The sequence below is a fragment of the Diorhabda carinulata genome, chromosome 1, assembly GCF_026250575.1.
Source record: "Diorhabda carinulata isolate Delta chromosome 1, icDioCari1.1, whole genome shotgun sequence".
Taxonomy (NCBI): Eukaryota; Metazoa; Arthropoda; class Insecta; order Coleoptera; family Chrysomelidae; genus Diorhabda; species Diorhabda carinulata.
This window is the reverse complement of record NC_079460.1, coordinates 4,921,137-4,937,396: the sequence shown is the minus strand read 5'-3', so window position 1 is coordinate 4,937,396 and position 16,260 is coordinate 4,921,137. Positions and strand designations below refer to the sequence as shown.

The 16,260-nt window shown below is 31.6% G+C and overlaps 1 protein-coding gene across 1 annotated transcript in view; it reads right to left on the bottom strand.

Moving 5' to 3' along the window:
* Nucleotides 1-6,342: 6,342 nt before the first annotated feature.
* The window catches only part of LOC130897524 (neuronal growth regulator 1-like), a 103,487-nt gene continuing 93,569 nt past the window's right edge, over nucleotides 6,343-16,260 (bottom strand). Inside the window, exon 7 of the mRNA XM_057806431.1 lies at nucleotides 6,343-13,605. Coding sequence (XP_057662414.1) covers nucleotides 13,502-13,605 — 104 coding nt within the window. The 3' untranslated portion in view covers nucleotides 6,343-13,501. The remainder of the gene's footprint in view (nucleotides 13,606-16,260) is intronic.

Here is a 16,260-nt window from a genome sequence, read left to right as displayed (position 1 = left end):
AATATTAGTATAATATTCAACATCATTGTCGATTTCATCGTTATTTCGCCATTTTCCTTTACATCCTTGTAATATTATAGTTACCACGGCATTGATAATCGTCATCGACAAATCGTAATTACTAATCATTTGTAGTTTAATTATTTACTTATTATGTATTACATAATATCTCGTAAAAAACTTACAAGAAAAGTTTGCAATTTGTTCAAATAATACAGAGAGCAAATTATAGCATTAGCAATAATAGTTGTGTGTTGGTAAACGTTTCCTGTTATTTTTTTGATACGTCTATGAATAGTAAGATGCTAGATCAAGACTATGTAAAAAGTGCAAATATTTGACGTGGAATATTCTTTCATCCGATAAGATAATTAATTTTATTGCGAAGAATTAATTTAATACAAAATATGGAATTCGAAAAAAAAAAATCAATTGTCAAGGAACTAACCATTGAAGTTTACTTGGTTAGTACAGGATACACAATAAATAAAAACAATAAGATGAATGTATATTGTTAAAAACTCGTTACTGACGTTGGCCGTGAAGCTGGTTGAAATGAAAGGGTAATTCGTTTGAGGTTTTTTTCCATATATTAATTTATCATGACGACGATTTGTTTACATTATTTTTTCACTCACTTAATTTATTTAAACACTTAATTTACATACAATAATTAATTATTAACTAATATTTAACTAACTTATATAATTTATTTAAATTCACTGCTTGTTTTTTTATTTCATTCCATTTAATATCACTATTTGTTATAAGCTACCAAATATTTATCATAAGCTAACTAAACTGAACAAACTCGTTTATATGCCCAAAACAAGTTTCTAAGAAATTCTAGAAAATAAACAAACAAAACCAATGAATGAATAGACATTCCTAAAAATGAGTTATGAGAAAAATATAAGAAAAACTCGCCATTGTTAATAAAAAGTCTATCAAACGTGCTGTGCTTTTGCCAAATTTTATAATTTCATTGTAAACGGACATGACCGATTTCACGGTTCATTTCGAGAACGAGTTCGTAACAATATTTTAATAAACAAATATGGATAGGAATTTAGTTACAGTTATATATTTAAATTATTTATGTAACGTTGTAACCCTTTTTAGCTTTTATTATTTCGTTACCGAATTTTGTCATTCTCAGTAATAATTTCGACAATTTTGTCTGATTCCATTCGTTTTTCAGTCGGGCGATTACGACGGCCAAATAATTACTTTCCAATTCTTTGAAATACTCTTTGCACAGCTTCGGAGAATACTTGGGATCGTTGTCATGCCGTCATGCTGACCTGAACGTATAATATTTTTCATAGTCTTCTTATTTTTAAAACCACACAATTTTCACCAGGTTTCCACTTTTTCTCCAAAACATTCCCAAACCATGATCGAGCCTCCTCTATTTTGTTATAGTCGGGATTCCTCATCCTCATCATTTTTGTTTACCCTATTCACAAACACGTTTCTTTTAGACCCAAAACTCAAATTTCAACTCACCCCAAAAAAAAATTTTGGAATTTTTCAACGTAATCTCCTTTTAACTCCACACATTTTTCCCAGGGATGTTCAATAAGTTAGATACCCTTCATTGTTGGAAAATCTTTGACACCGAGCTATTTGTTCAAGTCTTAGAAACAAAAAATAATCCGAGGGGGCTAAATCTGGTATATAGTGTGCATTAGATAGCAATTCATTAATTATGGCCATTGCAATAACAGCTGTGTGATCTGGCGCATAATGAAACAACACATTCTTCTTACCAAAATGTGGTCGTTTCTGCTTGATTTCTTCGCTCAAACGTTGCAAAAAGTTCGCATAATACTCGTTGTTGATTATTTTTCTTTGATAAGATAGTCAATGAAAATTATAGCACGTGCATACCAAACAACCAACGCCATGGCTTTGCCTGCAGATGGAACCGCCTTCTTTGGATCCAGTTCTTCATTTTCAGTCCATTGGTTTGATTTTTCTCCTGTTGTAAAACGCCTACTATGTGTGCTAGCTCACGCACTTTTAATCGACGATCATCCAGTAGATTTTCTTCAACATTTCTGGAGTTATCACATTATTTGGTCGACCATTACGATGCTGGTCTCTGTAGGCCCTACGACCTCGTTTAAACTCTGCTACCAAATCTTCTACTGTTGATAACGAAGAAGCAATCTCATCAAGAGTAGAATCTAGTTCTATTATTTGGACTAGGCCTTTGTATCACATAACGATGACCAAATTCACTGAACACGTTCACTAATGATGGCTGCCAAACTAATACTAAACAACGTGGAGTCTTCAAACTTGAATTATATGCTGTATAGATCGTGGTATGTTTCAAGAAACTACCGCCATCTTTAGGTCAGGCCAAGTACTTCTGGTTGAGATCGAAAAATTTAGTGATGTCTTTTTCAAAAGCTAGAACATACTACAGTGATAAATGAATTGTATATTTGCATTTGAATATGAAGTGATTTGTTTGAACATTCAATGATTTTTTTTTTCAAAGTTGTTAACCACTTAAATGGGTCCAACTTTTGGTCTACCCTCCTTATAAATAATTTCTAATATCCCCTAAAATATGCAATTGACAGCTTTATTCCAGCTGCTACAAACAACAACGAGGACATTCATAATCTCACGGTTCCATTCTCTGTTAATTCTCGGTATTAAATTCAAATTATAAGCTCGGGTCGACGTTTATATTTTAATAAACACAACAGATTATATATGAGTACAGTTGAGGTCATAAATTTTTTGGTTTCGTTCAATACCCGACCGTATTCAGTACATTTTTATGTAGTATCCAGATGTCTGCCCATTTTTTGTGTTCTATCCTGACAACTGGCGCGATAATAAGATAATCTCGTAGTCTGTCTGAATTTCTTTCGGCTTTTATGTCCCGAGGCTCGGGTCCGAGTTAAAGCTTGAATTTCATTCGATTTTTATTAAAACTCAACGTAGCAGAAAGATATAAATTTCAACGGCAAGTGGAAGGAAAGGGTTGCAAAGTAACTCCTGGGGATTATTTCACGGACAGCTAAGATTAAACTACTTTTTTTATCTCAAAATCAACTTTAAAATATGTATGTAGGGGGACCTTTTTGCCCCTGTTGAACGTATTTCTTAACTTAAATCATAAATTTATTGTTTTACATATTTTCAAACTAAAAACAACTACTAATCATAATGATCATATTATTAAATAATTATTTGTCTATTTTTAATATAAGATATGGTTGTAAAAAAACCCAAAATGTTCAATTCTTGATTCAATACCAACTAAAAAAGAACTCCTGTGTATTCTTTAATTTTAAACGAAAATAAATTAAATTCCTTGTCTTTCAGACACAAAAAATAACTATAAATTTTGTGATATGGAAAAAAATTTCAACCTTCTCCAAAATCAATCACGAATTTTTTTTAATAAAATTATTTAATATTTAATATTTAATAACTTATTGCAGTCTACTGTAACATCATACTTTTTGAATATCCTATACTATGGCGAAATGAGAAAAGGAAACTTCATTCTGAAATTTGAATGCTTGATCGTCTTTTCAATAGATGGCGGTTTTAGGAAAAAGAAAAATTAATTAAGTAGCTATTTTTGTATGCAATATTTTATTTTAATACAGATGTACATTCAAGCTTTATTTTTATTTTATTAATAAATATACAAACGTCATGTTTATATTATTATTATAATTGAAGGATTATCACATTACTTTTAAAAGCTTTCTTGTCAACATCAAATAATTCAAATCACGCGCCATTACTAAGATTTAATTTCGCCGGTATTTTATGAAATATTTCATATTCTCAATTCAAGTTAAAATTTCCAGTAGACGTCAATTTGATGGAAACAAATATTGTCGTGATCCATCTAAATATAGGTGGTCTGTTGTAAACAGTTAGCTTTACTTTAAAGAGATGGTGCTGTCAAACACTACGTTGGCAACTACGAAAGAACAAAAATGGCTCGCGAATGAGCCAATAAGTCTTTTTGATAAATTGGAAATCCGTTTCCATATATCTATACTTTTAGTATGCTTTCTATATTATATTGTTTAATTCTAGTTTAATTATACTAGTAGCGTCATCTAGAAACTAAAAGCGCAACTTTAATTTAGGATACATTAACGCTTGGTTTTCCTTTAAAGATATGGTGCTATCAAACACTACGTTGACAACTACGAAAAAATGATGAGCCAATTAATCTTTTCGATTAATTGAAAATCCATTTTGATATATCCACACTTTTAGTGAGCTTTCTATATTATATTCCTTGTTAAATTCTAGTTTATGTATACTAGTGGCGTCATCTCGAGACTAAAAAGGCAACTTTAAATTACAAATACATGAACACTTGGTTTTCCTTCGAATAGATAGTGCTGTCGAGCAGTAGATAGGTAATTATTGAAAAATGGAAATTGGTGAAGAAAAAGTCAATTGTACTAGTGGAATAATTAAAACTTCCTTATGAGTTTTCAATATTATATTTCTGGTTAAATTCTCATATATTGCTATACATGGCGTCATCTAGTGGCCATAGGCGGCATCAAAATTTATAGATCGCGTTCATTCATTTCAAATGTTTCCTTTACTATTTTTATACTAAGAAGAACATTTTATGAAACCTGAATCATACCACTAGAAATCACTAAAAAAATTAGATTTGAAATGATGACATAAACTACTATAATTGTACAGTCTAGATATAATAAATCACAAACTAAATAATAATTAAACTAATAGACACACGGTAAAAGAGAGAATATATATTTTTTAAAACGAAACAAAAAATACAATGCATTGTAGAATTGCATCTATAATGAATTACAAGTTCAGTGACTATTTTACAAGAAGTTTAATAACACTTTCTGAAATTACAATGGTCCTTTTTCGGAGATTGGGGGTGAAAAATGTATGCTAATATTTGGATTATTATATGAACTCATTTTCAAATTAGTCCCCACAAGACTTGTTTTCATATTTTAAATAGAAGATTAACAAAAAAGAACAAAATTGAAAACTATTTGTTAACAATTCATACGATTCTCGATCATTATATGTAAAAAGTGCTGTGTGAAACCGGCTACGATTTGACCAATTAGAATCTACAGAATTGACAGCTTAAATTCAAATCAGTCCTTCCAATTTAAAAACAGGGTATAAAAGAAAGTTTGTATAGATCGAATATAACAAAAACTAACAAAAGTTAGTTGATTCACTTTTTTTGCATTATTTTTCTTACATTTTTATTCAATTTTCAACACTTTTTTCAGTAAGAAAATTAAAATGTCCTTGTAATAGTTTAGTTTAATACAAAAAAAATAAGTTGTGAAGGTTTAAGCAATATTTTATAACGAAATTTACAACTATAAAGCTTTTTCTCATAGTTTTCTATTTAAACTATGAATAAACTATGAATAAGAAATTTTTCAATAATTGAGCACCACCTGTGATCTCAAAACGATACCTTAAGTGTATACTTCAACTATGTGTTTACAGTTTCCTGTAAAAGTTATGCGAAATTTCTACGTTAAAAGGGCAATATTTCTTTCAATTAATATTCGCATGAAATAATACATGGATAAAATGAATCTAGATTATGTTAATGAAGAATGAAATATGGTTTGAAGTTTATATACTTAAACTGTAATTTGAACAAATAGATAACTGCAAAATTACTTCAACTAATAACGTTAGTATAAAACATCCAATACTAGAGGGCACAATATATTTCCGTTGTATTGAAAATTATTTTGGGTATAAAGTTAGTTTTTATTAGGAGTACTAGATGATGATAAAAATATCATTTATCATTATTCTTTGAACTCAACCTAACATATTCTGAATTACTCCAATGATTTTCAAAGTTAATAAAATCAACGTTGATTGTTTTATCGAATTATTTGTTTTCAAATCGTTATACGCCTCACCATTTATGCAGTATTTCAAAATAGTGTTTGACGATGTATGCACGGTTGCCAACCGTCCCGGATTTTCCGAATTTCTTTTTGAAGCTAGAAAGCGTTCAAGCTTGACAGTTCAAGAGAAACGGGGGTAGTTTTTTCGCTAATGCCAACGAAGCGAATATGGATACGCTAAAAACAGTTGTGACCTGCGCAGTGAGTATACCTCCTTCTAACCCCTATGTCAAGAGGGTATTTTTTAACATGCAGTTCAGATTCCACTGCAGCGTGGATTCAGTGTCCCGGATGTCTGTCTCTTGGAGCTGGCAACCCTGGATATAAGGAGTGGATAGACGTGGAGTCGTGTGGTAGGCAATAGGCAGGAGTTTTTGGTAATGAGGAAAAAATATGAAATACAAAATTTTCCGAAAAATTTATTTAATTTAAACCAAGTATTATAACCAACAACAAAATTTATTTATTTGTATCTTACATAACCACCCTCGGAGGCAAATAGTGTGTTATTACATAAATTAGAAAGAGATGAAGATGTACATTCAATTGAATATAATTTTTTTTATTTCATGTACTAATATTATCAAGTGCTAACTTATTCAATATATAAATGAAGTATCAACTCAAAATTTTTAATTTAACTTTTCTTTCGACTTTTTGAGTTCCACGGTAACACCCTACGTCGTTATAGGATATTCCGTAAGCAGCGCTGTCGATATATCTTCAAATACAAATAAAAAATAGGAAATTTTCTTACCAGCAAACACTATATTTGGTCTTTCCTCGATGAGATGGCAGTCGTCTACATAAATTCTGATTTTAACATTATTACCGCCATCTAGTAGCCACTAGAAAAGTTGATTCGAAAATTGTATAAAGAAAATTGCAGTTATATGCATTTCTGTTGATTTTGTAATTGCTATTATACAGGGGACTTTACAATAGTAAGTGAAAATATAGAATTTGAAAAATTCTTTACGAGGACCGCACAATAAGAATGAAAGACAGTTTTTAAAATTCGATTACTGAATAGGTTCAAGGAAAGGAAGGTAATATAAGCTAGCACGTAATAATTATTTTCCGGAATATTTTCTGAAGATCATCTGTAGATTTCCGTTTTATTTTTAATTATACTATTTTTATCTTCATATTTTCCAGAACTATTTACAATAAAATTTATACAAAGTACCTATCGCCATTGTAACAACTAGTAATTTAAAAATTTTGATATATAGTTATGATGAATTTTCCTGTCTCATACAAAATTAGTTTTTCCACGTTTTCTTCCAGTTTTAAATTGAAAAGGCTTGAAACTACCCTTATAACCTCATTTCGGACTTATAAGTACCAAGAATAATGATATTCAAACATGCTTAACCACCTAACCACCGAACCCAATTTTGTAATCGTCGCAACTAAAAAATTTAACAAATTTTGGGTCATCCAAAGCAAAAAATGTGGTGCTCCATCACAAACTTACTCCAAAAATGTTTTCGCGCATTTAGGATTATTTTTTGGTGCTCTGAACGTACTTCAAAGGTGGGGGGTAGACATCAACAGTAACTATGCCAATAATTCTCCAATCATATCGGAATAGGCATTCTTTTAAAGCAATAGCACATGAGGATTGAAAACAAAGACTAGAGCCTAGCCTAACCCAACCTAACTTAATCCACCTCCTTTTGCCTCCAACTCTTCTATGGTGTCAAATTTTGAACTGGTAGATTTATCACTATCTTTCATGTCGATTGTGACAAATCGCGGAAATATTCTCAGCAGAACCACCAGTTCAAAATTTAACACAATAGAAGAGATGGAGAGAAAAGGAGGTTGGTTAGTTTAGGTTAGGTTAGTTTGGGTTAGGTTAGGTTAGGTTAGATTAGATTACGTTAGGTTAGGTTAGGTTTCATTTCACCTTTTTCAAGATTATGGTGGTTTTTTAGAAATAATGGTGTAAAGTAATGATGATTTTGGTTTACGTGCCATGGAATTTATTACGTATTTCCAAATTGATGATGAAAATTCAATATGTTATTTATTATTTTGATAATCATGCTGGTCTCTCCACAGTAGCTTTCATATAAATATTAATTTGAATTACCATGCTATAGAAAGTTGAATGATATTGTACAATTTGAGAAATTTTACCTCATAAACATTTCATCAACTCAAATTCAATTAGCTTAATAACAAATAATCAAACTGAACACACTGTTCACATCACAACTACACCAAATCTCATGATCACACTGTCTGACGCGCGTTTCGATAACCAAATTATCGTCCTCAGAGACTGAGGGTAAATTTCGCGCGTCAAACAGTGTAATTATGAGTTATAGTGTAGTGGTAGTTTAAACAGTGTGTTCAGTATGAATATCGCCAACGGTTTCAGAAATTCTAACAAATAATCAACAAAAAACCACAGGTGAGGATTAAAATTGCTTTAAAGTAAATTATGAGCATGTTTTTGAGGTGAAATATTAGCAAAAAACTTAACAGCTTTCTAAATTTTTGAGTTATATCATATTCTAGTCTCGAAATTTTATTTACAATGGGAAGTGCAAGACAATGTGTTCATTATAAGCAACTGAATCTCTGTAAACAACGACAAAATAAAAAATATTTACACGTAATTTTTCCATTTTTTAATATAAATAAATTTTTTTTCATTTATTAGTAAATTGAGATCAATAATTTGTCTTAATTGGAGAAAATATTTATAGAAATATATAAAGTAACCGGCTGTTCAATAAGTTCTGTTTTTGAATTAAAGATGGCACTATACGGTTAATCGTTTTGGTATTCTCAAAGTTTTACTTTAAGTCTTTAATAACACTTGTTAAATTCCCTGTATATCGGTAAAATTCATAGTTATCAAAGCCTGCTATCTTAAAACTAGAGAAAATTAACTCAATGAAATCATGGAACGTGAAACTCGAAAAATTAATTTTTATGCTTTTAAATGTTCTTGATTTTAGATCTCTTCTAATTAAGAACATTTTGATAAAGTAAGAAATAAGTCGAAACTTTAATTCTTTATCAATCTCTCAAATATTATTAAATAAAACTGATTTTGAATCAGAAGAAACTCAAAATCAAAACGATTAGAAATATAAACATATGAAAAGGTCTCAGAAATTGAAGTAAATCAATTTTTAGTCTATACTTCTATGGTGTAGAACTTCAAAACTTCCACTTTCCACCCTCTGGACTTTGAACTACATCCATTACAACTCTAATAATAAACTAGGTGACAGCAGGAAGAAAATCAATGGTCAATATCAGAACAAGAAACGTCGATGTATATTTAAGTTCTAAAAACAATTTCTACTCTCATTGCAATATCTCTTGACTGGCCTTGTATGTACGTATTTACATATTTGTGTATCATATACAGTGTAATCCAAAGGCTCTATTGCATTCCCTTTTTCTGGGAACCCAGTGTTTACAGCTGATCTATTAATCCCTTTCCTCTTAGATAATAGGTTGGCTGTAGCTACCAGAGATCTTCTTATTTCATTTTAATCGTCGTGTAGTGCTATGGAGCTCCTTTCCTGGTTATAGTTTCTCAAAATAAGAAGATGTGTCTCAGCCCTTGTAGGTTGCTCTAGTCCCTCTTTCTATTATTCTGTAGCTGATACCATAGAAGGGCTTGTTGCCCTCAATTTAACATTTTTATTTCTCTTTCCTCCAGTGTAGTCCCTTGTCTAGCTCGTTTTATTTTTCTAGGCAATTCCAGATGAGTTTAGAGTTTATGATATTGGAGCTTGGAGCTCTATAAGCTGCTTGGTTATCGGACAGGATGTTTGCGATAGTTCTTCTCTAGATTGAACAAAACAGCATCGTAGAAGAAGCAAAAAACCAGATGTATCACCTAGTTTTCACATGGAAAGATTTTATAACCAACTTTAAGATGAAAAATCCAGAATGAATGTAATAAATCCAGGAAATTATTCTACCACCAACATCTTGAAGTATATAAAGAAGCTAGGGAGTGGTACTAAATAGTTACTTCGGCCTCAAAGCGTATTAGGGGTTAGAAATCTGATAAGAATATGTTAACATCAGTTTTTTTCGAAAATATATCACTTAGAGATTGAAAAAACTGAGCACATAACAAAAATTCTTTGCTCTAGTAAGTGATTCACTTTAGAATTTATGAACTGGATAGTTACAGTTTATTTTCTTCTTTATGCGAAATAGAGTGAAATATATTGTGAAATACACTGTATTAAGTGGAAAAGAAGTGAAATGAAACGTGATGTAGTATTGATATAAGGTGATGTGTAAATTCGAATGTAGTGGAAAAGCTGTTGACAGAGTTTCAGTGACCAAAGTTTTCAGTATAATAATTTGATGCACTTTATAATTTACGTTAAGAATTACATAATTAATGAAAATACATTGAATAATTATTTACAGATGACTGAAATAAATATTTCAGTAGATCTATTGATGATTTTGGTATTTATATAATTAGTAATAAGAAGTTGTTACCGACTACGAGGAAACTTCCAAGGTATCTAATGGATATACACAGCGATGATTTGAAGTCGAAACGGATAAAGGGAAACATTTTATTGAAACTCTCCAAAAATGTGAATTTTGAATTATAAATTTACATTCTTTAACGTGAATATGCGATCTTCAAACCATTTCGAATCACAAGTTAAACATAAAATTTTTTAAATAGGAAATGAATTGTTTAAAATTGGTTCTTCATTTTCTATCCAAAAATGTTATCGTGTGTAAGATCCAGCAAATAAGTTGGTTGATCTAACAATACAAATATTTCACGATCTTCTTTCCTTCAGAGCTGCGCACATATTCCCAGCCACGTTAAAAACGTTTAAACCACCCAAAAACAAGTGGAAACGAAAAACAAGTTCGAGGCGAGGTTCATAGTTCATATTTATTTGCCATATACTTGTTTCAATGAATTATAAGGTTCAGTTTGGTTTCACAACAATCTGTTTCACAGCCAAACAAAAAAACAGCCTCTATAAAAACGAAGATTACGACTACACTGATTTGTCTACAGATACGACAATTGAATAATTATATGGGGCTTTTAACCTGAAGGTGCCCTTTTACAAAATGCAACCAAAAGAAATTGATAAATGAATCAATTTTAGATAATACTCTTTTAGCAATTCGCGATTGAACCTGCTGAGTTTTAGACCAAAAATAGATCATATTTTTGAACCTTTTTGATAATAACTGGAAAAATGAGCATTTTATGTTTCATCTTTTTCTTTTTATTTTAGATTTGACCTTAGAAAAAAGGTAGAAGTCGCAGGGTACAAGATCCAGCGCATAAGTTGGATGGTCTGCCACTGGAATGTCGTACTTGGCTAGGAACTTCTTGATGGACAGTGCGGAATAAGTTGGCTCATTGTTCTGAAGGAGAAGTCATGTCTTTTCTTTCCACAATTCGCTTAATTTCTCTTTTGTTCTTCCACAGGGTTCTGTTAGAATATGAAAATGATAATTTTGTTCAGCAGTTTCACCTGTGGACTCAGTAACCGCACGAATACTCAACCGACAGTCAGACCGAACAAGATTAAGGACTTTTTCGATATTTTCATTAGTTTTTGACGTAGAAAAGCGACCAGAACGTGACTTATCTTCAATATCTTCTCAGCCATTTTGAAAACTCGAAAGCACGTGAACGCATCAAATATTCATAGTAATACACTTGTTTTAATAAATTATAAGTTTCGGTTGGAGTTTTTCCAAATTTTATGTGGAAGTTCACAACAATACGTTTTACAGCTAAACAAAAAAACAGCCTCTATGAAAACGGAGGTTACGGCTACACTAATTTGTCCACAGATACGGCAGTTCAAAAATTATGTAGTGCCGATGAGTTCTTTTAAGTTAGGGGTAACTGCCGAAATGCAAACTAAAAGAAATCGATGAATGAATCAATTTTAGGTAATACTCTTTTAGTAATTCGCTATTGAACCCGCTGAGTTCTAGACCAAAAGTTAACCATGTTTTGAACTTATTTTTTGATAATAACTGAAAAACTGAGCATTTTATGCTTTATGTTAACAAAGAGTTTGGATTTGACATTAGGAAAAAGATAGAAGTCGCAGGGTGTAAGATCCGGTGAATGAGGTGGGTGTTATAGTTGACTAGAAACCTCTTGACGAACAGTGCGAAATGAGTTTGACATTTAACTTCTCCATCGACAATTCTCACACAGAATTCAATAAGAACATAAAGATGATTATGTTGATTGATAGTTTCACCTTCAGGAAGCTAGTGAAGGTATATAATTCCATGAACATCGAAAAAAATAATTTTTGTTTCAGGATCATCCATGAAAAGAACCAAGATTCGTCACATTATATGAGTTATTTTCAATGGCATTCAAAGTACCAATACAAATCTTTTTGCGAGCTTCTTGTTTTTCGAATGTAAAGATTTTAGACACCAGTCTCGCATACACTTTTCGCGTGTTGAAATTTGTCGCAAAAAGTTTTTGTTAATTCCTGTAGATTCAGCAATCGCACGAAGTTCAAAAACACGGGAACTCGACAAATATTAACTTCCTATACAAAAGAAGGCAACGGCTACACTGGTTTGTCTACATAGACGCATTCGAAAGACTAGAAATAAACAGCTGACAGTCGTTAACCTTTGGCGCATGCGTACTTATTCTGTTCTGTTCTTGGGGTTTAAAATGCTTGAAATGACTGGACTATATGTTTCTTTTGATTGTTTTCGTATGCCAATGACCAGCGCGTTAAATTGAGAAAAAAATAATCATAATCTAGTTGTTATTCAACTAAACTAAGATTGGTTTATGGTAATGGACTTTTTATAATATTTATATAATGAAACATTTTTTCATCATTAAGAAATATTGTATTAGATCCATCGTATCTGATATCCATTATCAATATGAATTACTGAATATTCCACGTCCAATTTTCACAAGTTCAGCAAAAACCAATCATTTTTAAAATAACATAAGCCACTAAAAAAATAACATGACGTCAATCGAACGAGAATTTTTGGGCCAAAATTAACATTCAATATATTTCATGTTGTGATATAATCATCGGTTTATATTTCATACCATTCCGAATTGAGAATAATTCCATATATTTCTCTTTAATATAGGGTGGAAATAACTGGAATTTTCAGAACCGTTGATGATAATCATGATGAACACACTGTTTATACTACCACTACACCAGCACTTAAAATTACACTGTCTGACGCGACTTTTGATAACAAAATTATCGTCTACAGAAACTTAGTTTATCTTCAGTCTTTGGAGACGATAAATTGGTTATCGAAACGCGTGTTTAGAAAGTGTAATTATTGGTGTGAATAGTGTGTTCAGTACTAGAGAAGGTAATAGTGAATTCCGTCACTGGAAAGAATGCATTAACTACCATGGAAATTTCCTCTTATACCTATCGATGAAAAGTCTTTTATCATACATAACAGTATTATTAAATATATATTTAGCTTAGTTTTTATCACTTGAAAGGAAATTATTCACAATCACATAAGCTTCGGTTCATCTTCAGTGATTATGAAGTTTTCTATCGCATCGCCGAAGTGAACATGCTGATTAAGATGATAGCTATTTGACTTGCTATGCACATAGCGCACGATTTTCTCATTAGAATAGCGTCGACGTTGTCTCCTGGAAAAAGAAATCGATTTCACGTTTTCATAGCCTCTTGGTAGCGTTTTTCAGCCTCTAGCGCCCCATTATTATTAAACAAAAGAAATTTGAAATTTTTCAACTTATTTAGGAAACAGTTTCAAAGATCTGAAACTTCCGATTCTGCTAAAATTTTCCTTGGCTAGAGAAAATATTTTCATCCACCAAGTTTCGTTCGCCCACTTCAAAGTTGTAACTAAAAATCTCCGAAAATATTGATTTTGGTGGGAAAAAAATGGAGCTCATGAAAAGCTCTACAAGAAAGCTGATTTACGTGTGTGCGAAAAAGTTTTTTATGACCTTCATTTTTCTTCCAAGCAAACGCTAAATAGGCCGCAGAGCTGGTGAAGTCTACCTGAAACAGATTCTTTAATGTTTGTATAGATATTCTTAGCTTGGAATGTCGATTTAACAACCACGATAGTGAAGGGTAAGTAGCGTAAGCTGATTAAGATTTAAGTGAGTAATTCTATAGGGGTTCCGGGTTATATATGTTGGGTTATGAAGTCAACAAAGTACTTCAAGTAATTTGGGTTGTCAGTTAGAGTAAAGACAGTTTGAAGGTTCTTCTTAAAGACGGTGGTTTTGTCTTTTGCTATGAAGAGTTTTTGTCCCTGCACTTCTCTTCATGATTATTTTGGCCACAGAAATATCGATTCTATATAGCGACATTGCCATGTGCTAATAATTTCCTCTTTTCTCAGAAATTCTAGAGAACTAATTAAGTTTTGGGTAATTATCTAGATTAGGCTACACCCCTCCGATTTCGTTAAAATTTTAGTATGTCATAAAGAAAATTACGCCGAACAAGACTATATATATATATATATATATATATATATATATATATATATATATATATATATATATATATATATATATAGGGCGCGGAAATCATCCCTTCAAGTACATTTTTGCGTTTGAAGAATCAAATAATTTTAATAATTTTTTAGAGATAGTAATATTTAAATTAATCGTTGAAAGAAATAAAAAGGGATAAAATAAGACAATATAAGAAGTTGGTTTAAAGTTTTAATACCCCCCCGACCCTTTCCACCCTTCTCGCCAACAATCAGACATTGGTTAGGTTAGGTTAGGTTAGGTTCACTGAAAAATCATTACAATTATTTGATTCTTCAAACGCAAAAAAGTACCTGAAGGGATGATTTCCGCGCCCTTGTTCAGCGTAATTTTCTTTATAACATTCTAAAATTTTAACGAAATCGGAGGGGTGAAACCTAATCTAGATAATTACCAAGTTTTGTATATTGTTTAGGATTAGTTCGATTAATTTTATGGTCAAAATTATTATATAAAGAGAAAGGGCTGTCATTCTTGAATAGTCTATATTTAGTTACGAGAATTTACTTATAAAAAAAGGGGAATTGGTGAAGGTGAGATGCCTATTCATCCACCAATTCTTCTACATCAGCACCTCCACCGATTTGTGGTGAAATGCTTCAGTTTTCTATCCGCTCTCTTTGAATTATTATCATTAATTTATAAAATACTCTGTATAATATCATAATAATTCGAATCCTAAAAAGCTATGGAATAAAATGAGGTTATAAATATAATATTTTATCAGAAACAGGCAGGGTAGTGATGGAAGCGGGATGGAGCTCTCTCTAAAAGCAATTACAAATTTAGATGTAGCTGTAAAACGTTAATTATATTCCATTAGAGCCCCTTCTGAGATATAGTCACTTTTTAGCACTATTATGATGTTCATGTTAGATATAAAAGATATTTTAATTCTCAAAAAACCGTAAATAAATAATTCAAATGTCCTTTTAGATTGAAATGCTGTTAGAAGGAGATAAAAGAATTCATACACTGTATGTAGTCTCAAAATTTGACAATCCAATAGACCATAACTTTTGTAATACAAGGATGGTTCCAGAAGTACCTCGCTCAACTAAGAAAAAGCAAATTTTTGAAAATGCAATCTCTTTTTAACTCCGTACACTTTTCCCAGGAAGTTCGATACCTAATAGGAATCGTCAAGTTTCATTGTTGGAAAATCGTTAACCACCCAGCAATTTTTCTAAGTGTGGTAACAGAAAATGGTCCAAAGGGTTTTAAATCTAGCGAACAAGGTGCAATTCAAAGTTTGATTCATTAATTTTGGCCATTGCAATAACGGATGTGTTACCTAGTGTATTGTATTGCTTCTTAACCAAATATGGCTGTTTATTGTTAATTCCTTCACTCAAACTTTGCAATAAGAGCGCATAATACTCGCCGTTTGAAAATTATTATACGCGCATCCCAAAAAACCGACGCTATGACCCTTTATGCAGATGGTAGGGTCTTTGGAGCTGGTTATCTCTTTCCAGTTCATGTGAAATATTATCAAACACTCGAGGGAAAAATCTTCAAGACGCTGTTTTTGTTACATTCTGAGCAAACGCAGCATCCCTCTTGCGCACAGCCTTTCCATGTCCAAATTTTCATTTGATATGCGATTTTTTGAAACGCTTAGCTCACGCACTTTCAATCGAGGATCATCCAGTGGATTTTCGGCAACATTTCTGGTAGTCATCACCTAATTTGGTCGATCACTGCGTTGCTGGTCTTTTCAATTCGTACGGTCTCGATTAAACGTTGCTCCCCAATATTTTACTGTTGAAA